General features: G+C 46.9%; 1 protein-coding gene across 20 annotated transcripts; it reads left to right on the top strand.

Annotated features, from left to right (window-relative positions):
- Window positions 1-1384: 1384 nt before the first annotated feature.
- ZNF23 (zinc finger protein 23) lies at window positions 1385-18032 on the top strand. Of its 20 annotated transcripts, none has more exons than XM_064581057.1 (6): window positions 1418-1687; window positions 6604-6737; window positions 7246-7294; window positions 8985-9111; window positions 9703-9816; window positions 14566-18032. In XM_064581057.1, the coding sequence occupies exons 3-6, from the start codon at window positions 7274-7276 to the stop codon at window positions 16356-16358; spliced, it is 2055 nt and encodes a 684-aa protein (XP_064437127.1). In that variant the 5' UTR covers window positions 1418-1687; window positions 6604-6737; window positions 7246-7273; the 3' UTR covers window positions 16359-18032. The 20 variants fall into 20 exon arrangements, with proteins under 20 accessions (XP_064437123.1, XP_064437133.1, XP_064437127.1 ...); XM_045890788.3 differs by lacking the exon at window positions 1418-1687 and adding an exon at window positions 1777-1915 and having other exon boundaries at window positions 6604-6668; XM_064581055.1 differs by lacking the exon at window positions 1418-1687 and adding an exon at window positions 1777-1915.
- The last annotated feature ends 7109 nt before the right edge of the window (window positions 18033-25141 follow it).

Raw genomic sequence — 25141 nt, 5'->3', positions numbered from 1 at the left:
GGTCTAATCGATGGCTTTTCGTGCTGTTCCCCTTTCCCCTGGGCTCATTTTGAAATTTTATGGGAGTATTTTTGTTGCAATGTTTAGTGGTGTTAGATGGGAGCCAGGAGTGCCACGAATCCTGAAAATCATAGAAGGCTCCCACCTATTTGGAAAAGTTTTTGCAGACTTTCAGGTCTTTCTGGACATTCATGTAGGTAAAAACCATTTATAAGTGAGCTGAATCCAGAACCTGTTTTCAGCTAAATGAATTTTTACACAGTTTTAACGTATGTTGATTCTCTAGGAATAAAACTGTGAAATCAAAAGAAGATTGTACTGTTTCACTTAAACCTTACCAAGAAGTGTCACCATTTTGGGTCACAGCTTGTGATTTTTGAAACCTCAATAAAAGACAGCATTGTGGCTGTGGCGTTCAGGCACATTCCATGTGAAAAGGCAAATATTTGACCTTTAGGTCTATAGCAGTCATGACCATTTATATACTGAAATGTGTATTTTTACAAATCATTTTCCTTTTATATCTCCTCTATTAAAGCATAATATTAGGGTTTTTTTTTTTGTAATTTCAAGTTTTTATTTAAATTCTAGTTAGTTAACATATAGTGTAGTATTAGTTTCAGGAGTAGAATTTAGTGATTCATCACTTACATACAACACCCAGTGCTCATCACAAGTGCCCTTCTTTATACCCATCACCCATCCCCGTCCAATAACCCTCAGTTTGTTCTCTATCCTTAAGAGTTTGTTTTATGGTTTGCCTCTCTCTATCTGCAGTGTTCATCTATTTTATTTCTTAAGTTCAACGAATGAGTGAGATCATATGGAATTTCACTTACCATAATACCCTCTAGCTCCATCCACAGTTTCAAATGGCCAAGATTTCATTCTTTCAGTGGCTGAGCAATATTACGATCATCTATCTACCTATCTCACAACTTCCTTATCCATTCATCAGTTTTTAAAATGTGGGTTGTTTATATTACCTATGCACTTCTAAGTCACGATCTGTGAATTTCAGGACAGGAGAATAAAGCGGTCACCAGGAAATAGTTGTTACAAAAAGGCGGCCTTCGGTGTGACAGCCTGTGATAGATGCACAGGCCCGGGCCGGAAACTCCCAAATCCGGTTGCACCTGCAGCTTTACTAAAATACAGATCCCCAGCGCCACCCCCGGGGGTGAATCCAGCTCCCCTCTGGTGCTTCCCCAGCCCACCTCGAGGAATAATGGCCCTGCGGCCGGACCCACAGGACAAGGGCGCGGGGCACAGGCGTCCCGGTTACTGAGACTCGGGCTGCAGGGGCGGGGCCGGAACACCAACAAGAGGGAGCAACGCGGCTCCTAGAGAGACTCGGCCGCGGCCTGGTGACGCACTTCCGGCTGCGCGGTGGTGCCGCCGGTGGCGGAGGTGAGTGTGGGGCTGCGGCCGGCGGGGGCGGCGCCCTGGCCGGTAACTGTGGGTGCGGTGGGGATGCGCCTCCAGTTCCTGGAGGAGGGGGTAGGGCGGTGGTCCGCGGTCCGACTGCGCCCGTCCTAGATTCCCGTTTTGGACTTGGTGACCGAATTGGAAGGCGAAGCGTGGATTCCTGTCACAGCCACGAAGCCCCGCACTGTCTCCGGGGAAGACGCCACTGACCTTTCGGGAAGATGTGTCGGCGCAGCCAGTGGGTGGAATCTTTGCAGGGGTGAGGTGGATTGTGATATCGCGAGTCTTCTGACCTGTTGCAGTCGTACAGGGGCGCTTACCCATATGCATTTCAGATATGGACCGTGTGCCCCTGACTTCTAACATAGGGTCGTGAATCAGGGCTCAGTGAGAGCACAGAAAAAGCAGAGCCCCTCCCAGTCACCCGGGAGTAGAAGCAGCCCGGCTTTTGGAGAGCACTGTCTTCTGGAGCTGGCAGTTCCACAAGGTATCTTGGCCCTCGTCTCGGGCTGTTGGGATGACAGTGACTTGGGGATGATGTCTACATTGTAATCACTTATTTGCTCAGTTCTAGAACACACATAAAATAGTTCCAGAATTGCTCATTCATACCGTCGTGAAAATTATACGAAAATTATACTATAATAAAATAGTAGCTAAAACATGAAATATTTTTTAAAAAACCACAAACCTCTCTGGAATGTGGCTGATCGTGTATTCAGAGGAAAATTTACGGCCTTACAGGTTTTAACTGCCAAATAGGAAAGAATGAAATAATAAATCCTGCATCCTCAAGAAGCATTTGGGCAGAGGTCTTTTTAACCTTATAGTACCTAGTTAAAATACTGCTTTCCAAAGTTATTTAGTTCTTTTCTTTCCCACCACTTCAGTGTGGTTATGTTATTCAATTATAGTATAGTTAAGCTCATTTGATGTTGTTTGTATTCCTTTTTGGGTTGTCACCCCCATCCCATCCTGGTTGGTTAATTTAATATATGTGTATTTATTTATTTGGATATGTGAAACATGGTTATGAAAGTCAGAACAAAAAGGCAAACTCAGAAGCGGCACTACCCTCCTCATCTCTTCTACTCTATTTCCTTTCATTCTCTTTTCCATCCCAGGCTCCTTTCATTTCCTACCCATATTTGAGGCAACCATTCTCCTTAGTTTCTGATTTATCCTTCTATTTCTTTTTTTTTTAAAGATTTTATTTATTTATTTGACAGAGAGAGCGTGAGAGGGAACACAAGCAGGGGGAGTGGGAGAGGGAGAAGCAGGCTTCCCACTGAGCAGGGAGCCAGACGCGGGGCTCAATCCCAGGACCGCGGGATCATGACCTGAGCCGAAGGCAGACGCTTAACGACTGAGCCACCCAGGTGCCCCCTTTCTATTTCTTTCTTGTACAAATGACCAGATACACACGTATTTTCTTATATTCCTATTCTTTTGTACACAAGAGGTAGCACACTGCCTTTTGCACTTTGCTTGTTTCATTTGACAGTATATTCTGGAAATCACTCCATATCATAGAGATAAGTATGTTTTTTAAATGTTATTCATGCATACTGAAGACTGCATCTAGCATGGCATTTAAGAAGCATAGTAGTAAGATGAGTACCCATGAACGCACCACCCCACTAAGGAGGAGAATATTTCCAGTACTGCTTCTCAACCCAGCTCCCAGCTTCCCACCCCTCTAGAAGTAACAACTGTCTTGAATTTTGCATTAATCATAGTCTTACCTATTTATAAAAATAATTTTATCTGATAAAATATGTCTGTAGACAATGTTTAATTTTATTTTTGAGCTTTATGCAAATGGCATTGTAGTGTCTGTAGTCATCTGGGACTTGTATGATTCAATATTATGTTCCTAAAGTCATCTGTGTAGTTGTGTGTAATTGTGAGCCATTCATTTTTGCTGCTGGATAATATTCCTTTTTAAAAATGATAGGACAATTTATTTATGTATTCTTAATGGATATGTGGGTTGTATCCAGTTTTCTAGTATTCAAACACTGATAATGAATTATTTTGTACATATTTTCTACATATGAGGGTTTCTCTAAGGCATAAATTTTGAAATGTAAGCATGAGTATTGAATTTTATCTCAAATGCCTTTGGTATCTGTTGGGGTGGAGAGTGTGTTTATCTTTCTTTGATCTATTCATGTGGAAAAGTATACAAATCTCTATTCTAATATTAAGCTTTACTTGCATTCGTGGGATGATCCCTTTTAGTCACGGTATGTCACTTTAATGAACTATTGGAGTCAATGCCTTTATATTGGGGATTTTTTTGTCAGTATTCCTAAAGGAGGCTGGCCTGTGGTTTTTGTATCAGTGTTGTGCTGGCATCATAAAAAGGACCAGGAAACTTATTTTGCTCTTCTCTCCTACAGTTTCAGTAGTGTTGGAATTACTCATTTCTCAAAGACTTGAAAAGATTTGTCTGTGATACATACAGGCTCAGTGTTTTGTGAGAGTTTGCTCTTTACTGGCTATCTTAGTTTAATTAGGTAAAAGTAATCATGGATTCCAGAGAAATAGCTACGTAATAAAATTAGTAGAGTTGATTTACTAGATTCAAATAGAATGATATGTTCTTCTATCATAGAATAAGTTTCTCTTTGTAAGTATTCACACTTCAGCCAACAAAAGAAGCCCTCAAAATCTGTAAAGCAGAAGTGAATAGACCAGGTTATTTAAACACCAGCCAGTAAAGCCAGAAATTATGAACAGAGAAGAAATTAGCAACAAACTATCCTAAAGAATTCTGTGGTCAGAGACGAAACACTTGCTGACAGGCTATAAAATGTAATTAATATAAATAAAACATGAAATATTAAAAAAAAAAAACCTCTGGCATGTGGCAAATAGTGTATTCAGAGGGAAAATTTATGGCCTCATAGATTTTAATTGCTAAATAGGAAAGAATGAAAATAAATGAATAAATCATGCAACCTCAACAAGGTAGAAAAAACCTGGGTGGCTCAGTCGGTTAAGCGTCTGCCTTCAGCTTAGGTCATGGTCCCGGAGTCCTGGGATCGAGTCCTGAGTCAGGCTGGGAGCCTGATGTCAGTGGGAGCCTGCTTATCCCTCTGCTTGCTGCTCTCCCTGCTTGTGCTCTTTCTCTCTTTCTCATTCTTGCTCTCTCTCAAATAAATGAAATCTTAAAAAAAAAAAAAAAAAAGTAGAAAAAAGCCTTTTGTAATCTAGCCTCCCCCAAAAGCAGAACACAGGACAGAGGTTTGTGTGCAGGCAGTTTACTTGGGAATGTATTCCAAAGGCAGAGTGAAAGACAAGGGGAGTGAGACAGGAGGGAGAGCCAGTACAAGGATGCATTGTCAGGCTGGCCTGTCCATAGGCAACTGGTGCTCAGTCTTGCAGGATCTTTGAGGAGCCTTGGAATCTCATGTAGGAGACTGAAGGGGAAAATATTTGTCCATTGACCTCTGTCCCCTGTTAGTCATAGGTGGTCTCACAGGCATTGACTCCTCTCTGCCTTTCAGGACCTAGCAGGTGTCCATAGGTATCTGCAGATGTCCCTCACAGGACACCAGAGAAGCCCCAGGGCAGGAATCAGCCATATGTGGTGTAGATCCTTGAGGATGCATTGGTAGGTTATACCTGCGCAAAGCTGGTCAAAGTCTCTGGCACTGGACTGAGACCAGAGGATTTGGAAGGGAACAGAAGGTGTACCTCTCACAGAGGTGGAGCTCTTCCAGAGCTAAAGAAACAAAGAAAGCAGAACTTAATGAACTAAAAGGAAATAGAAAAGAGTGGTGTTCTAAATAACTAGAAAAATTTGTTCTTTAAAAATAAAACAACATTCAAATAGACAAACCATTGTTCAACTTAACTTTATTAGTCTGCTCAGGCCACCGTAACAGAATACCATAGACTGCATGGCTCAAACAACAGAAATTTATTTCTCACAGTTCTGGAGGTGGAAGAAAGCCTAAGTTTAAGGTGCCAGACAATTTGGTTCTTGGCGAGGGCTGTCCTTGGGTTGCAGATGGCTGTCTTCTCACTGTGTCTGCATGTGGTGGAAAAAGAACTCTGGGGTCTCTTCCTCCTTTTTATAAAGGCACCAGCCTTATCAGAGTAGGGCTCCACATTTATGGCTTTGTTTAACCTTATTACCTCCTCACAGGTCTTATATCCAAATATAGTCATATTGGGTGATAGAACTTCAACCTATGAATCTTGGGGGGACATGTTCCATCCCTAACATTAACAAAGGGGAAAGGGTGTAGAAAGCACATATATTCAAAAGTGGGAAAGGCACAGTGGCTCCAGATATGGAGGAAATGGAAAGAATCGTGAACCTGTGTTTTCCACAACTCTGCACTCAAGTTGAAATCCTAGAAGACATGGATGATATTTTAGGGAAACACATATTTTCAAGACTGACTTTGGGAGCAGTAAAAAACCTGAAAATAAGCAGTCCAAATGTTTTGAAAACAGTGAACAAGGCGTGCTGGGTCATGGGACCCTAGATGATATAGTGATCCCCTCTCGCTGGGAGCTGAGGCTCTGGCTTCTTCACTATCAGAGGGCTGAAGAACATGAGGAGGCAGCCTGGGACCTCAAAGGTAAGCCTGGGCCATGCGGGAGGCTGGCTGCCCAAGATCTCCACAGAGATAGTGGGGCTCTTGAGGACACTCAGCTGTGTGAGGGAGCAGGCAGGATGTAGGGAAAAAGCTGTCTCCTCCAGCTCCCAGGGGCCTGACTCAGGTCTCTGTGCTGGGGCCACAGCCCTGCCAGCCTGGCTTCTCCTGCAGTGTAATCGAGGGTGATGCTTGTTTAGAGAAAAACAAGCAAGTCCAAGATCTTGGTAATGTTCTCTTTCTTAAGCTGAATTGTTGCTATGTGGGTCTTTGTTTTATTATGCTTTAGGCCCTGAGTACGTTTTATGTCTGCTCTTGTGTATGTGACATGTGTCAGAATTGTGAAATCCTAGGGTTCCTGGCAATGAGCATCAGTGCCATGGCTGGGAGGGGTCCTGGCCACTGAGCCAGTGAACGGATCGCCCCCTTCTTCCTGTGGCAACTCCCGCGGCACTCCTATCTGGACACCGGCTGCCTGCGCCTCACATCTGCGAGGGGCTGTGTTGTTCCTCCTGGCACGGGGCTCGCCTCACACTTGTCTCTCTCTGTTTTTCCTCAGCTCCAGCCCTTCTCTGAGAGGGGGAGCAGGTGATGGCAGCCATGCTCCTGACAGCCTGGCCCCAGGTGAGCTGTGGCTCCTTCAGCTCTTCCTCTGAACAGTTTCACATTGAAGAAAACTGAGAAGGGAAGCTGGTGAGCTTTGTGGTGGAAGCTGGAGGGGCCCTCCTTGCTTCTGCCTGGATCTTGTGGGAAGAGTGGTGATGTGAAGGGATGTAAGCAACCAGAGAGCGTCCCTGAAGGCAGGAGTGAAGTGGTCTGCACACCGAGGTTCTTTGCTCCTCGGGTGAATAGGGGACATGGAAGCTGCTCATGGAGGATGCTCCATGCATGGATGTGAATGGAGGGGGATAGCAGAGCATTAGGATGCCCAGGGACTGGGCTGTAGGTGAAGAGGAGTAGTAGGACCAGATCATCACAAAGGTTGGCTGTGCCTCTAATTTGGTGGGGACGGCGAGATGAGAGGAGTGGGATCTGGAGAAGGAAAAAGGAAGTCCTATGGGACAGGATGTCTCATTGTGTCCTGGAGAGGCTTTCAGGCCTTGGGTGCAGGGGCTCCAACTTTAGGTCTCTGATAAGAGCTCTAGACCCTCCCCCGCTCAGGAAAATAAGCATGCAAACCAAATTCTCCATACAATTTCAGGGACTTCACGGACCCCTGAAGTGCATCCATGGACCTCCATGGACTACAGGTTGGGAATAATCATAGTCACAGTAACTCCAGTAACATTGTTTGAGGCTTGCTGCGCTGCAGGCACCCTACTAAGCCTTTGCATGGATTGCCCAGTCCTGACACCTGCCCTCTGAGATAGGTGCTGTGTTGTGCTCATTCTGTCACAAAAGACATGAAGGCAAAGGGGAGTAGAGTGCCTTGCCCAAGGTCATATAGCTGGTGTTTGATTCTTTTTTTTTAAGATTTTATTTATTTATTTGACAGAGAGAGAGATAGCTAGAGCAGGAACACAAGCAGGGGGAGTGGGAGAGGGAGAGGCAGGCTTCCTGCTGAGCAGGGAGCCCGATGCGGGACTCGATCCCAGGACCCCAGGATCATGACCTGAGCCGAAGGCAGACGCTTAATGACTGAGCCACCCAGGCGCCCTGGTGTTTGATTCTTAACTGCTCATCCCTGTGACATGTGTGCAACCTGTGAAGTTAATGTGGTCAGAGTTGTGATGGCTTTCAAGGGAATAATTTTTAGGGGTGATTCAAAAAGAAGCTGACCACTTCAGAAAGAATTCCATTGGTCCAGGTGTGGTGTGGGCTTCATCAAGGAAAGTAGTTGTTAAAGAATCCAATTCAAGTAATGCTTAACATAAAGATCTTTAGGATGTTGAGAGTCAAAGGACTGGGGGTAGGGTAAGGGAGAGGGAAGAGTCAGGAACAATCCCCAGGTTTCTGGCTGAGATTTCCTGCACAGATGTTGGGGGATGTTTGAATTCAGGAGGTGGCGCGAACGTACTAGGGTAAAGGGTGGTGGTGGCGGCAGTGAAGGCATTTAATATTGTTCAGAGAAGTTCCAAGGTCACAGATGAGTGACTTGCAGACTCACCCAGAGGTTGGACTAGAATTGTTGATGGGTGGAGGTCAGTGGAAGGAAGCAAGACAGATCCTGACAGAGAGGAATTGAGGGCATACCCCTGCCAGTGCATCCCCAAGGTTGTTACAAAAGACTGAGGGGGGCAGAGAGAGAGAGAGCGACCAGAGGCTGCAGCTGCCCAAAGGGAGCCATCAGCCCTGATGCAGAGAAACAGTGAGTTCTTGGGTAAAGTTGGAAAGGACGAGAGGCATGAATGGGAGAGGGTAACAGAAAATGTTGGATTTTCAGTAAGACGCCTCTGGAAGCAGAATGGGCTGCTGTCCCCACCATAGCCAGTCAGGGCAGTGCTGAGCTGCTGGAGGTGCTTGTAGCAGGGGCAGTGACCGGAGTCAGGCGACAGACGGGGGCTGGACCAGATGGAGGCCATAGCTGTTATCCGGGGGTGGCTGGAGGTTTACAGGTGAGGGGAGCAGGATGGAGAAGCCAAGACCTCAAGTGGGAATGCTGGTGGGTTGGTCCTGAGCTGCATCTGCCACTGAGGACAGGGCCTAACTGAAAGAATGGAGTTGCTTTGGGAGAACTTGATATGGGAATTTTTTTTCTGTCATCCCAACTTAGGATATCTTTTATAAACGTAAAATATGGCATGAGGTTCCCTGCCATGAGAGATGTCAGATATTCTTCATTGTTTACTTTCCAGGTGCTATTTCTCAAACCTTTCCCCTTGTTATTAATTCTGTGCTCCTCAGAAGCTCCCTCCCCAAACCCTTATACTGCCCTCTGCCCCTCACTTAGGGCCTGAGCCATGGAATTGGCCCTAGGGCAGCAGGAACCTGTTGTTTCAGAAGTCGGTGACCTTCGAGGACGTGGCTGTGTACTTCACCCAGACGGAATGGGATGGCCTGTCCCCTGCACAGAGGGCCCTGTACAGGGATGTGATGCTGGAGAATTATGGGAATGTGGCCTCCTTGGGTAAGGCCTCTCTCCCCCTGGGACCCAGACTCTGCCAGTTGGGGTTTCCTGGCTTATTGCCCCCTAACAGGTTGCAGGTGGGGTCTCTGGTAATCCTTCACTGAGTGGGAACCCCAGGGGCTGAGATTCCTAATCCCCCTTGAGTCAGGGGTTGCTGGGAAGGGTGAACCTCAAGCCCTTTTTGGGCCAGTACAGGACTTGGCTGGGACTGGTGTGCACTCTTTATTCTCCCTCTAGAAGTTGTGGTTTAGACACTGTGGAAAAAAGAAACTTACTGTTTCACACAGCATTATTTTCAGGTTCACCCTCACCCGACCTGCATATCTTGAGGTCTTCTGGGCCCAAGTCTGAGCCATTCCCAACTCCTCCCACACCTTCTCAGGACCCCTCCCCCCCCCACACACATATACCTTCCAAGCTCCCCATCTTTCCAATTGCCCCCATCCCCGACTTTCCCATAGTCATTAGGCATAGGATCCCCTAGCGCTCTTATTTTGCCTTCCCATTGCCAAGACAATCTGAGGAGATGCTTAAGAACTCATCTGTGGGAGATTATTCACTTGTTTCTCCTATTTCTTTTCCCCTAAACAGGATTTTCTCTTCTCAAACCTGCTGTGATCTCACAACTAGAGGGAGCAGGTGAGCTGGGGGGCCCATCTCCACTGGTGGATGGAACAGAAACAGGCCCCCAGGGCCTCTGGACTGGTAAGGGACACACAGGTTGCCTATTATGGGGGAAAGTTTAACTCTTTAAGAAGAAGGTCAACGTAAGCAACATATAAGCATGCCACATTTATGAGCCAGCCGTAGAGAGTAAAATTTAAATAAATGCTGATGATTTATAGAGATAGGTACAGTTGAGACCTGACTATTTTTGCAGTTTGCTGTTTCTGATTCCAAGAACAGATCTTTTTTCATTCTAAATCTTTCCAGGCCTAATTTTGGAATTCTGCCTTTCTCAGATGAAATTAATGGATGTTGTTTTTGGGTCCTTGCTACTTCCTAAGCATTGTGCACTTAATGTGATGGATAGAGAATTAACAGTCTTTTTATACAGAAAGGCAGAATAGCCTGGCAGTTAAAAGTACAGTCTTTGAAGTAGACTTGACTGAGGTCCAATCCCAACTGCTATTCCTAGTTATATGACTTCCCAGTTGTGACTTTAAGCAGGTCAGTTATTTGAGTTCTCTAAGATTCAGTGTTTTTATCCCTGAAAATGGAATAATATACCTAACATATAGTGTGTGCTCAATGAAGTATTAGTTTTTATTTATTTATTTATTTATTTATTTATTTATTTATTTATTTATTTATTTATTTATTTATTGGAGGAGACAGCTCTATATAGTAAGCTGTGGGAAATAAGGTGGAAGGGAGAAAGTGCTCTTTATTCAGTGCTTCTCAAATGATGTGCAAGTGAATCACCTGGGTGTCTTGCAAATATGCATGTTGTCATTTAGTAAGTGTGGCATAGGGCCAAGATTCTGCATTTCTATTCTCAGGTCCTGCCAGTGTTTCTGGTTCCTAGACCATACTTGAAGTAGCAAGCTTCTCGTTGGCTTAAGCAGAGTAGTTGCCAGATGATTTCCCATTTCTTGTGATTTCCCATTTACTTACTGCATTTGTGGTGCATAGATTCTCTTGTATCCTTTCAATGAATCCTCCTTTTTAAAAAGATAGTTTCAGGGCACCTGGGTGGCTCAGTTGGTTAAGTGGCTGCCTTCGGCTCAAGTCATGATCTCAGCCGGGAGCCTGCTTCTTGCTCTCCCTCTGCCTGCCGCTCCCCCTGCTTGTGCTCTCTCGCTGTCTCTCTGTCAAATAAATAAATAAATAAATAAATAAATAAATAAAATTAAAAAAAATTTTTTTTAAAGAATAAAAAGATAGATTCAGTGGATTTTTGTTCATGTGGTCATTCAGCCAGATGAAGGGGGGAAAAATGATGTTGTGGAGCTCCTCAGAGGAGTCTGGATTTCATTCCATAGTCAGCAGACAGTACTGAAGTCTTTGAAGTTTTCGAATAACCATCATGATCTAAACTGAGAATGGAAACATTAATTAGTGTGTGTAGGTTAATTGGAGCAGGAAATCAAATGGCTTTTAAGCAGACAGAAGGGGAAGGTAGGTACAGGGCACAAGGCCCACGTCAGCAGAGTTGACTCTTTTAAAAAAACTTTCAGAAGGCCCATTCGGTGACTTCTGTTTAAATCTCATTTGCTGGAACTGTCTTATGACCCCCCCCTACTGCAAGAGAGTGTGGAAAATACAGTTTTTAGCTGTAGTTTCTATTGCTACCTCAAAAAAATTGGAGAACGTGTTAGTAAGGAAAAAGGGAGAATGGATATTGCTTAAGTAACCAGTAGCATCTGCCACACCATAGGATTTGGTAAATAGAAGGGCACTAGTATAGAAAAATTGGCAAAGATTATAAGTGTTTGATCCACATGAGAAGTACAGATTTTAATCAATGTGAAAAAGCTTCACCCTCAGTAGAAACCAATGAGATACAAATTAAAACAGAGATGCTCCACCTAACACACTTGACATAAGTAGGCTGGGTCCAAGGACCCAGAATGGGTCCTGCAGGACAAGCCAAGAGGGTCCTTGGCTTTGAGTAGGGTAGAAACCAAATGCGAGCCAGGAGGAAGTGAGAGCAGAGTTTATTGAATAGCATAAGTGATAGAGTATAGCAGATGGAGTGTTTGGGAGATTCAGAAAGGAAAAGAGAGTGAGTCTCTCCTTTGCTTGGGGTTTAGGGTTTTTATTGAGGATTGGGATCTGGTGTACATGTCCTCTTCAGACACCCAGGAACTGGTCAGAACAAAGACAAGTGTCCAGGTGTCCTCCATAAAGCACGTATTGCCTGGAGCCAGGGGGTTTTGGCATCAAGAGGTCTAGAGTCAGTGGTCTAGAAAACGTATATGATGGCCCTGCTTGGTCATTCCTTAGGTGTTATCACCCGTGCTGGAAGACCCCCAAAAGTCATTAACTCCTTGACCCTTATAAGAAGGACATACATCATTTGTACTGTAAGGTGTGTACAAGGTGGGGTGGGGTACAGGTCCTGGCAAGAATAGAAGCAGGAAAATAAGCAAAAAGCAGTTTTTCATGGAGTTCCTTCAGTTTCCCTGGCTCATACAGAGAACAATTATACTGATGGAGAGACTACACCAAACTGGAATAGACTTTTGGGGATGAATGTGAATCAGTAGTCTTTCCAGAAAGTACTTCAGCCATACATATCAAGAGCCTTTTAAAAGTTTGTCCTTGATAGTCTGGATATTTCCTCCTAGAGTATCCTAATAAACTAATCAGAGATACAGACAAAGATGTGCATGCACAAAAGTTCATCATAATTTTATATAATAAAATGTTGGAAATAACCCAGACATTCAGTATAGAGAGAATTGGTTAATTTAAGATACCTCTGCAGGATGGAATGCTATTTAGCAATTTAAAAAATATTTTTACAGAATAAAGATAATGGAAAATTGTCATTATTAGTGTTAAGGAAGAAAAATATTTTCAATTTTGAATAAAAACATTTTTAGAAAAATGATTGGAAGGAAAATCTTTGGGGGAGGAGATACATCAGAAGATTAGATGTAGTTGTTAGGTGGTTGTATTTCACGTAAATTGAATTTTCTTCTTTGTACTTTTCTGATATTAGGGATGACTACTATTTTTATAATTGGGAAAAGACCAACAGTTTTGAAAATGCTTGCTAGGGAAATCCAGGTCACTTGGGTCTCTTGAGGGTGATTAGAATGAAATACTGGGGCAGGGGGCTTATTACCTGTGGTTGAGGAGAGATGAGAGATGAAAAATAGAGGCAGCATTTTGAGATCAGTTTTGAGAAATTTGGGAACAAAAGATCCTTAGCTCTATTGGGACTGTAGGGATTTCAAAAAGAATGTTAGGGACAACGGCTCCTGGGTGGCTCAGTCGCCTGGCTCAGGTCATGATCTCGGGGTGGGGTTGAGCCCCACGTCAGGCTCCCTGCTCAGCAGAAAGCCTGCTCCTCCCTCTCCCTCTACCTCTCGCCCTGCTTTTTTTTTTTTTTTTTTAAAGATTTTATTTATTTATTTGACAGAGCGAGAGATAGTGAGAGCAGGAACACAAGCAGGGGGAGTGGGAGAGCGAGAAGCAGGCTTCCTGCCGAGCAGGGAGCCTGATGTGGGACTCGATCCCAGGACCCTGGGATCATGACCAGAGCCGAAGGCAGACGCTTAACAACTGAGCCACCCAGGCACCCTACCTCTCGCCCTGCTTATGTGCTTTCTCTCTCTGTCAAATGAATGGATAAAATCTAAAAAAAAAAAACAAAAACAACATTAGGGACTAACCAATTTCAGGATTGAGGGAAGAGGAAGAAGAAAAAGTAAGGAGAAGAAGATGGCTTCTCTAAAGGCGAAGGAGAAATTTTGGAAAGCCATGAGTTTAAGTTCAAAGAAAAGAAAAAAAAGTTCTTTGCCTTTCACCTCCTGGTGCTGTAAACTCTTGCCATCCTGTGTTGCTACATGTTGGATCCTGTGCCATCCTGTGTTGCTACATGTTGGATCCTGTGCCTTTTCCTTCTTAAGCAGTTTCCATTTTTATCAACAAGGGACTTAAGGACACAGGGATAGCTGAGAAAAAACTGCAGAGTAAAGTGTGGTGTGATGGAAAGAATGCTCATCCGGTGGATAAAACCTAGGATTTTGTTCCATTGCTGTCACATTTAACCTTTATGTTACTGGTTATTTGCATAGAGGTTGGTAATCTTTTTAAATCGTTCCTGCTCAAAACTGTACAGAAAGTGTATAAAGCATACTGGAGAACAAAATCTCCCAAAATTCCTGTACCAATTTGCTCAGTTTCTTGTGTATTCTTCCAGGAGTTTTCTAGGCACGCACATACAAATATATAGGTATATATTGGCCCATTTTATTTTTCCTTTATACAAATGGAATCTACCGTACATCCATTTCTCAGCTTTTTTTTTCCATTTAACAGTGTATCTTGGACATATTTTCACATCAACATATATGGATTTGTTTTTTGTTTGTTTGTTTGTTTGTTTGTTTTACCGGCTACATATTATTCCACCTTACGGATGAACCTTAGATTCTTTGACCTAGTTTGGCGATTTTCAAGAGACCCTTGATAACTAGGATTCTTTTTTTTTTTTTTAAGGTTTTATTTATTTATTTGACAGAGAGAGAGACAGTGAGAGAGGGAACACTAGCAGGGGAAGTGGGAGAGGGAGAAGCAGGCTTTCTGCGGAGCAGGGAGCCCAATGCGGGGCTCGACCCCAGGACCCTGGGATCATGACCTGAGCCAAAGGCAGACGCTTAATGACTGAGCCACCCAGGCGCCCCTTACCTATGATTCTTTATTCCTTTTACCACAGTTCTTTTCTTTTCTCTAACATGGATCTTACATGATACTTTATGTTTTCTGTTTTTTTAATAGTAGATATTGATGTCCAGACTGACAATAATTTGATAAAGGAAATGTATGAAGAAAAACATAATACATCATTTGAACTTCAGAGGGACTTTTCCCAGGACACAGACTTTTCAGAAGCCTGTATTCTAGAGAAACAGCAGGAAGTCCATTTAGTAGGAAGCATAAAGAAAGAAAACTGCAGCGTCATTGACGGAATAGTGATAGACGGCAGCAACCCTGGGGAGGAGTATTTCTTTAGTCAGAGTCCAAACTTGGATCAATGTCACACCGTCAGCACTGGAGAGCAGCCCCCTGAACGTATAGGATTGGAGAGAGCCTTCAGCTTTGACACAAAACTTATTCAGGATGAAATAATTAATTCGGGGGAAAGATCTTTTAAATGTGAAGAATTAGTGGAAACCTTCAGGTGTAACCCTCAGCATCAAGGTGGCTACACTGGGGAGAAGCCCTATCAGTGTAAGCAGTGTGGCAAAGCCTTTAGCATTAATGCAAAATTAATTTGGCATCAGAGACTTCACAGTGGGGAGAAACCCTTCAAATGTGTGGAGTGCGGGAAAAGCTTCAGTTCCAGTTCCCATTATATCACCCATCAGAGCATCCACAGCGGGGAGAAGCCCTATCAGTGTAAGGTGTGTGGCAAAGCCTTCAGCGTCAATGGGAGTCTCAGTCGGCATCAGAGAATCCATACGGGAGAGAAGCCCTATCAGTGCAAGGAGTGTGGAAGTGGCTTCAGCTGCAGTTCTGCATATATCACACACCAGAGAGTCCATACTGGAGAGAAGCCTTACGAGTGCAGTGACTGTGGGAAAGCTTTCAGTGTTAATGCAAAATTGATTCAGCATCAGAGAATCCACACTGGAGAGAAACCTTATGAGTGTAATGAGTGTGGGAAAGGCTTCAGGTGCAGCTCCCAGCTGCGGCAGCATCAGAGCATTCACACCGGGGAGAAGCCCTATCAGTGTAAGGAGTGCGGGAAAGCCTTCAGTAATAATGCAAAACTCATCCAGCATCAAAGGATCCACACAGGTGAGAAACCCTATGAGTGTACCGAATGTGGAAAAGCCTTTAGTGTCAAAGGGAAGTTAATCCAGCACCAGAGAATCCACACGGGGGAGAAACCCTATGGGTGTAATGAATGTGGGAAAGCCTTCAGGTGTAACTCCCAGCTGCGGCAGCATCTGAGAATCCACACCGGGGAGAAGCCCTATGAATGTCATGAGTGTGGAAAGGCCTTCAACGTTAATGCAAAACTAATGCAGCATCAGAGGATTCACACTGGAGAGAAACCCTTTGAATGTAATGAGTGTGGGAAATGCTTTACTTCTAAAAGAAACCTACTTGATCATCACCGAATCCATACTGGAGAAAAGCCTTATCAGTGTAAGGAATGTGGGAAAGCCTTCAGTATCAATGCCAAACTAACTAGGCATCAGAGAATCCACACTGGGGAGAAACCTTTCAAATGTATGGAATGTGAAAAAGCATTTAGCTGTAGTTCTGACTATATTGTACATCAGAGGATCCATACTGGAGAGAAACCCTTTCAATGTAAGGAGTGTGGAAAAGCCTTCCATGTTAATGCCCATTTAATTCGGCATCAGAGAAGCCACACTGGGGAGAAACCCTTTAGATGTGTGGAGTGTGGCAAAGGGTTCAGCTATAGTTCTGACTGTATTATACATCAGACTGTCCATACTTGGAAGAAACCCTATGTGTGTAATGTGTGTGGGAAAGCCTTCAGGTTTAGCTTCCAACTTAGTCAGCATCAAAGTGTCCATAGTGAAGGAAAATCGTAATGAGAAGGATGTAGAAAACTCTCAAAGTTAATGAAATGGATCAGGTATCATCAGATTCGCCGTGGTAGAAAACCTTGAGGGAAATCAATACGTCATCTTCCCATGGAAACACATCTTTTCCATCTTACTTTTAAAATCAGGAATGATGAGTGGTTAAAAAGTAACAACCAAAAATAAATAGCTTGTCTTATACCAACAACCAATTAGAAAATATGATGAAAGAAAAGATCCCATTCCCAACAGCATCAAGAAAAGTGGCTCTCCTAGGAATAAACTTAAGTATTACACAGGATCTATATGGAGAAAGAAATCTCCATTGAGGGCCAAAAAAGGTAAAATAAATGGGGAGAGAGAGAAACCTTGTTCTTGGATAGGAAGATTCATGTAGATACTCACTCTGCCTAAATTTACTTCCCTTTCATTTTTGACACCAAGCATGCATCACTTTTGTAAAGAGGATAAACAATAAAGATTTCCGTAGAAAGAAAAGATGAGTAAATTTTTAATTTCGTGGGAGAAAAAATATATATAATATATATAAAATATACATAAATACATTAAATATTTATGTTCTTAATAATCCCAAATAAAGTTAAAAGATAAAGCACAAAAAGGAATACCTTTGTAAAATTTATGATATAGATGTTTAATATGTAAAGATAAGTTTTATAATCAAGAGAAAAGTAATCTAATAAAACCCAGAAAAATGACATTAGCAGGCATTTAAAAAAAAATCTAATAAAGAGCTGTTCAGTCACAGTCCTCTAAGGATTGAAAATGAAATACGCACACACTCATACCCAAGGAGCCCTCAGACCGCTCTTCCACAGACCCTCCCATAGACACACATAGTCACACACAGTGCACCCTATGTACACAGAGACTTTACACCCCCATAGGCCAGTGACCTCAGCTCCTGCATGTTCTGTAGCTTGAGCAACCAGTGTTAGCTAGGGATGCTACCTTGAGTATTTCAAAGGAGCCATTCCTGTTAGAAAGCTAATGATGTGGTATAGGACCTCAGCAGAGTGTCTGGGGGATGCCACTGTGTGTAAGTCCCACTGCTCTGCCCCCAGACTCTGGGAGCTGAGGAAGGGTGGAGGTCAGACCCTGGAGCCCCAGAACATAGGAACGAGCATGGCCTTTCTTCCCCCTCATCTGACCCTGATTCTCTGCTGTGGCAAGACCAAGGCGGGGATTCTAGGAGGGTCAAGAACCACTAAGGACAGAACCTACTGTCTGGGATCTGCTACCAGTGTCCTCTGTGACCACGGTCTCTCTGGGTCTCAGGCTCTTGTCAGTGCAGGGTGAGGGCTGGTCCCAGAACTCAAGGCCCTTCCCACCCAGATGGTCCCTGAGGGTTTTCTCCCTCTCTCTAGGTTTGTTACTGTCCAGGACAGGTGCTCTGTTCAGATTCTAAGGACAAGAGGAGGAAGAAAGTTAGACACCTGTGGAGCCTCATGAAGTCACACGGCTCCATCAGCCAGTAGTCCTGCCATCTTGTATCCTCAGTGCTCCTTACTCCAGCCCAGGGCTGCCTGGGTCCAGTGGGAGCCTTACCAGGAAAAAAGGAGCCATGGCACTGGAGACCTCTGTCCCCTCACAAAAGCTCTTTTTCTGAACTGGAGCTGTGGGCCTGGAAGGGCCAGGATTAAATAAAGCCTTTCTCCCTTAGTCCCAGTGTGTTTTGTCCCTACAGCACGCCCTTCCAGCCTGGCCTGTCACACTGGAAGCGCCCTCAGAGGGCATCTGGTCCTGCCCTGTCCAGGTCAGAGGAAAATGTGGTTGTCCATGGGCACCCAGCAGGTCAGGGGACAGCCTGGGGTGAAAGGCCAAAGCTAGGCAAGGCTCCAGTGTCACCTGGGGGAAGAAGAGGCCCGTCACAGCTACTCCTGGGCTGGTACCCCTTTCCTCCTGGCACTGGGGTTGGGGGTTGTGTGCAGAGGCTTCTGGACCTCTGCCTCTGAGGTCCCCACTCTCGCCACACCACAAGCCCACGCTGTCTCCTAGCCTGTCTCTTGATAGGGAACTGAGGACACCCTTCCCCTTCCACAGGCCAGGGCTGACCAATGCTGGGGAACTGGAGATGAGGCGAACCTCGGCCTTCGCCCCAAGTCCCCAGTCCACGGGCTCCCTTCCCCCTGCTCTCAGGCCCCGGGCGCTGCACAGACCATGTGGTCCACAGCAAATCCAACTCGTCCCAGTGCTGCCGGGGCTCTAGCTCTGGGTCTGAGCCCGCTCTGTTGGGCCCTGGCTCCCCCGCCTGTCGTTCGGGCTGCCAGCGGCCCGAGCCTCCCTTCTGCTCCAGCTCACCCTGCCACTGCCTCCCAGGCCCGGGTGGCTCCGGTGATCCTGCAGTGTGGCCCCCACCTCCTGCTGGCCACGGAAATCCCACCCGCTCTCAGCCGAAGCCCAGCCTCCAGGAAACCTCCGCGCTGCTCGGCCCACTTCCTCCAGCCAGCCACGGTAAGGGGCAGTTAGGCCACTCGTTCCTCGTGTCAGCCACCCGCCTTTGGCCTGCGAGCCCTTGGCCCACGAGCTACCAGGATGGGGACCCGAGGCTCTGGATCCCAGCCGCCCTGGGCCACCGCGCGCGGCGTACGGAGCCAGGTGACGGCCTTCTGCTGCCGCCTCACTGCCCGGCCGGCCCGGGCGCGCGCCTTCCCGCCCTGGCACTGTTTTGGCCTCGGTGCGAGGAGAGGCAGGAGCGTCGGGCCTGCGCGCGTCCAGGGCCCTGCGACCTGCACTTGGGCGCGAGAAGCCATTAGCAGCCAGTGACCGCCAGCCGCGGCCCCCTGCGGCCCCGGGTGGCCGGTTCGCTCCCTGCAGGGCGCGGGAAGCCCGGAACCGCCCCTGTGAGGCCGCGGGACAGCTCCTCCCTGCCCTTATCCCGGGGGTATCCCTGGAGCAGAGTCCTGGGGCAGCCGAGTCTGAGCCCTTGGTGGAACACTCTCCTGGGGAATCCGCCGGGGGTGGGGGTGGGGGTGGGGTGCACCTTCGACGCCAGGCAGGGCGGGGTCCCAAGGACCCTTAGAACGCTTAGGCCAGCGCATTGCAAACTTTCCCCTCAACCCCCCCCCCACACCCCGGAAATCTTAGAGGCGCGTATTGTAAACTCCTAAGTAGAGCCGCTGTGGAAGACTGTGAGGGGGTGGGGGGCAGTTGCCACTGGGCCCGACAGTCAAGGGCAGCGGTTTTGCTTAATGATGCCTTGATCCAGGACGGAAATCGCAGTGCGTTCCACAGAATCCAAGCGTTCCACGCAGGGCCACCCACGGGTGTGAGGTGGGTAGGAAGAACAAGAGATGGGGGAGATGGGCTCCGTAGCCGGGCTCTCCTGGGAAAGGCATGTGGTAACGAACCGTGAGTTGGCCTCCGCATGACAGTGGGGGAGGAGAGAGTCAGTGCAGGGACCAGGTCAACAGGGAGCGGGGGCCTAGCCACGCTTTGCCGTGTCCCTCTGCCCAGAGGGCTCTCCCTGCCTTCACACTGAGCTCAGCCAAACACCACATGCTCCTCGCTGGCCTCCCGGGTCTCCTTAGCCCGCACTGGGTGCCCCGAAGTCACTGGGGGGTGGGAGCGGGGGCAGCTCGTTGGGCTAGGCAGGACCTTGCTAGTTGAGTAATTTCAGTTGAGCGGATAATGTTAGTGAGTCAGTAAGGGAAGAAGTGTTTGGTGCCTGTGTTTATATGGTTTATACATCTTCATCAGCAACGGATGTCCAGGTGAATTCCTCCGGTTGGGGAGCCATGGGATGAGCGCCCTGGCCTATGAGCGCAAACGTCTTAGAATTTGGTTGCTCTCCAGTTGCCCACCAGAGGGCGCTCCACCCCCTCAAATAAAGATGTGGAGGCTGAAGTTTGAGGTCCGGCTAGGATGATTCAAGCTCTCTGGCCTCAGTATTTGCCCACCCGGTGCCGCTGCGCAACCCCCACCCCCCGCCCCAAGCTTCCATTTGACTATAGCTGGCCAGGGTGTCTGGGGGCAGGGGCACCCGCAACTGGCTGGCTCTTCTCCTCGGGGAGCAGAGGTTAAGAAAACCACCAGCTAAACTGTCTGGTGTTTGCCGGATGAAGGAGGAGGGGAAAACTTGGGAGGCTAATAACTCATGACACAGCTTTTTTTTTTCTTTATTGTGGTAAAATACTCATAACATAAAATTTACCATTTTAACTATCTCAAAGTGTCTAATTCAGTAGCATTGGGTACGTTTACAGTGTTGTGTACCCATCACCGCTTTTCATCACCCCAAAAGGAACCTCCTATTAAGAAATCTCTCCCCCGGGGCGCCTGGGTGGCTCAGTTGGTTAAGCGACTGCCTTCGGCTCAGATCATGATCCTGGAGTCCCTGGATCGAGTCCCGCATCCCGAGTCCAAGGAGCCTGCTTCTCCCTCTGACCCTCCCCCCTCTCATGTGCTGTCTCTCTCATTCTCTCTGTCTCAGATACATAAATAAAATCTTAAAAAAAAAAAAAAAAAAGAAGAAATCTCTCCCCCAGCCCCAGCCCCTGGCGAGCACTAGTCTGCTTTCTGTCTCTATGGGTTTGCCTGTTCTGGATATTTCATGTAAACGGAATGCAACAATATGTGGCCTTTGTGTCTGGCTTCTTTCACTTAGTGTAATGTTTTCAAGGTTCATCCATGTTGTAGCATGAATCGGTACTTCCTTCCTTTTTATTGGCGACTAATAAGTCATTGTATGGATATACCACATTTCGCTTATCCATCCGTTGATGGGAACTTGGGTTGTTTGCACCTTTTGGCTGTTGTGAATCATGCTGCTATGAACATTGGTGTACAAAAATCTGAGCCTCTGTTTTCAATTCTCTCAGGTATATACCTAGGGGTGGAATTGCTAGGTTATGTGGTAATTCTGTGTTTAACTTTTTGAGGAACTGCCAAACTGTTTTCCACAGGGGCTGCACCATTTCACATTCCCACCAACAGGGCCTAGGCATTCCAGTTTCTCTACATCCTCACCAACATTTATTATTTGCTGTAATTTTTGTTGTTGTTATATGCACCCTAGTGGATGTGAAGTGGTATCTCATTATGGATTTGATTTATATTTCCCTGATGACTACTAATGTTGGGCATCTTTTAACTGGTGTCCAGACTCCGGTCTTGCCCCCTTCTATCCACTCAAGTCCTTTCAAAACCCAAGTCTGATCCTGTCTTCCCCAGCTCAGAACCCCTTGGGGCTCCCCACCCACTCTCCCTAGACTAGAAGATGCATCCCTACCCTCCCTGCCCCCACAACACACTCTCTGTGCTCTAGCCCCTAGAAAATTCTCCCAGTTGTTAAAATACACTTCTCCAAACCTTTGCATCTGCTGTTCTCTCTACCTAGAATATTCTCCTATGCTCTCCTCCACTCCACTTCCCCCCAAAATGCCTCTCATCCTTCATGTCGCAGACCTCAATGACCCCTCATGACCTTTCGCATGGTGTGTCCCCCTTCTCTGTGCTCACCTGTCACACCCTCCCTAACTCCACCATGTCGCTTTCCACTCTGATCTGTAATTCACAGTTCAACTGTTGGTTTCACCCCAAAGACTGAAATCCACAAGGGTCAAGGCCATGTTTGTAGGCTGGGCCCTGTCTCCTCAGAGCCCAGGGCAGCAGGGATGCAATCAAACTGTGCTCACTGGCCACTTGGAGGGAAAGTTGATGGGTGAATGGGTGGGTGCACAGATGCATTTGATTGAGGTCCTGGACCCAGTTTGTTTCCTCTGCCTGGAAGCTCCAGTGCCCTGGTTCACACATTTTTGGTCCCACCTGTTGGCCACCAACCGTGGTACAGCCTGGGCTCAAGATGGGTGCCTCCATCCACAGACAAGGCTGAGGGGACAATAGAGTGAAACTGGCTTTTCCCCATATAGGTTATAAATCCCTTTTGGGGTCATTTCCCCTTTCCACCTTAAGCTAAACTCCTTCTGTGCCCTTGACCTCAACCATTCCCAAGACCACAGGGGTCTTCCTTTGTCACTTTTGTCCCTCCCTCCCCAGCCTCTTGATTATCCCCCACCGGCTTCCCTCTACCCTCTCAGAACACTATGGTCCTGTTTCCCTTCTCTGCAAAACCCTCCACTTGAGTGGTTTCCAACCTTAGCTCACATTGGAATCCCAGGGGGAGCTCTGAAACATCTTGATGCTCAGGCCACAGCCCTGCTAATAGGAATGGGGAGGGCAGAGATGCCTGAGCACTGGTGTGCACCCAGGGTACTTAAACTTGCGCCTGAGCTTGAGGACTACTGTCCTTGATACAGCACCCCTCAGAGGCTGCCCCATTTCTTTTGTTCAGATGTCTCAGTTGAGTACTTTGTACCCCCACTTGTGTTCTTCTCAATGTCTGACAACTCAAATCTTAGCATTCCAGGGCCTGGCCGAAGAATGCACAGAACCACCCTCTCCAGGCTGCTGAAGTCAGCTGGCTCCCTGTTCCTGGCATTCTCCATCTCTCTGCAGCCTGCAAGAGCGCCGTGTGGGATTATGTGAACCTGGCCTCAAACCCCAACTCCAGCCCTTCGTTGCTGTGTGATCTTGAGCAAGTTACTTAAGCTCTCTGAACCTCGTTTTCCTTAAACGTAACTTCCCTCCTGGGGCAGCTGAAAATAGACAGTGATAACCCAGAAATGCACGTCCAGTGCCCTGCAATGCAGCCTATTATGATCCAGGCCCTGTGCCCCTTCTGGCAACTCCCTGCACAGGGGTCCTCCCACCAGCCTCTCTAACCTCTTTTTCTTTCCTTTTCCTCAGACCCCTAAGAATTGCTCACCCTTACTGGGCATTTACTTGAAACCTGGCCTCGTCAAGATTAACCTCTGGGTCTGACCCCAGCTTTAGGAAGGATGTCATCTTGTCCTCTCCCCTATTTTACAGAGGAGAAAACTGAGGCACCGGCTGGCAACTTGTCAAAGCTGCCTGGAAATGGCAGGCCTGGGATTCAAATCAGCACAGTTTGACGGAAGGGTTGGGCTCCTCACTGCTGGGCTGGCTGCCCGCCCCTTGCGAGGCCCAGGCTTGTGTCCTGGACCCTCTGTGTTCCTTGCAACCCTTTCTATATATTGCCAAGTTCCTAAACTTAAAAGATTTAGATGTGGAGGGTAAAATAGAGAACCTCCTAGAATAAAACAAGGGAGCATATCATCATGATATTGAGGGCAGGAAATATTTCCTAAATAAGACTCAAAAAAAAAAAAAAAAGGCTAACCTTAGAAGACTAGATGGACTGAATTGAAATTAAGAACTTCTGTTCATCTACAGACACCATTAGGAGAGCTAAAAGGCCACAGGGGGTGCACATGTTTGGCCAAAGGATTCGGAGGCAGAACAGAGAAAGAACCCCTATGACTCAATACAGCTCCCTCATAAACGATTTTTAAAAATCACATAGGCCTGGCTTTGGACTCTAGCTCTTCTCAACTATTCAGTGAGATCCTGGATAGGTCTCCATGAGGCTCTGATGCCCCGAATTAATTCTTGTATTTCCAAACTGGGGATAAAATCCCTGCCTCACTGTTAGGTTTCCTGTGAGAATCAGAAAAGGGATTAATGCACCAAAAATGGATCATGGGTCAGCTGGGGAATTCTGTCAATACCCCTCTGTCCCTCCCTCGCAAATTGGAGTTCCCCAAGGACTTGGCAACGTGTTCGGAGTACGGGGGTGGGAGGTATAAATGTGATATGTGAATGGACAGGGAACAGCATTCCTGGATGAGAGAACAGCATGAGAGAAGCGTGAGGGTGGAAAGGTACAGTCAAGGTCTTTGGGGGTTGGGTTAAGGTACAATCAGGGGAAAAGTGAGAACAGGCCGGGCCGGGCAGGGGATAGATCTTAAATACCGGGCCAAGGATAATGCCAGGCATTATCTGGAAGGACACAGGCAACCATAAAAGTTTTGAGGACGAGGGGTGCATAAATGATAGGGAAAGAGAGACAGGGAGAGACAGAGCTTTGGAGATTAGAGGTCGGGGCAGTAAAAGATTTCTCCGTATGCAGCGGCCATTTCAGGACTTCTGCTTCGAAGGAAGGAAGAACGGAACCTGAGTAAAAGAGAGATTGTGTTCAGTGGGAGGTGTGGGCCAGAGGCAGGGGGTCCGTGGGGCGGGGGGAGAGGAGCAGGAGAGGATCCCGCTTCACCTCCCGATCACTCCTAGAGAAGGGGACCACCAGACAGAGGGGCTGGCCATGGTTCTCAGATGTGGCGCCCAGAGCTTGTTAGAAACACAGTCTGGGTCCCCACCCCACGCCTACAGAATCAGGGTGTCTGCAGTGGGCCCTGCACTCCAGGGGATTCTGATGAGTGCTCAGATTTGAGAACCGCCACCGAGAAGAAAGGTCTCCCTGGTCTTCCCTTTCAGAGACACTGGTGAACGACAAAAGGTCACAGAGCCAGGGCGGAGGTGGGGTCCCCTCCCCTGCCATAGTAGCCCATAGTGGCCTCAGCCCAAGCCAGCCTTCACCCTAAGGGGATGCACCCGGAGATGAGAATCTGCACCTGTCTTGGGGACAGCTCAGCCAGCTTGAGTCTCTGCACAAACATTGGCTCTTGTGGGGCGGCCATAACCCCATCCAAAGACTTACCCCTTAAAACTTTCTCACTCCATCTTGCCTCCTGCCTATGACTTTCCTTGGCAGACCCCCATCCCAGCCCTCTCCCAAGGGCACGGGCGGAGGGGGGAGCTAATTGGAAAAGGCAGGTGGTGGCCACGCTGGGGGTTCTGACCCAGGGCTTGATTATCAGTTTATCAGTTAGGCTAAGGTTTAAAAATAGCAGTCC

This window comes from Mirounga angustirostris, unplaced genomic scaffold (genome assembly GCF_029215605.1).
Source record: "Mirounga angustirostris isolate CCGP_5_RB_7025 unplaced genomic scaffold, mMirAng1.0.hap1 SCAF_16, whole genome shotgun sequence".
NCBI classification, from domain to species: Eukaryota; Metazoa; Chordata; class Mammalia; order Carnivora; family Phocidae; genus Mirounga; species Mirounga angustirostris.
Note: the sequence above shows the minus strand (reverse complement) of the source record. Positions and strands in the feature narration are given on the sequence as shown.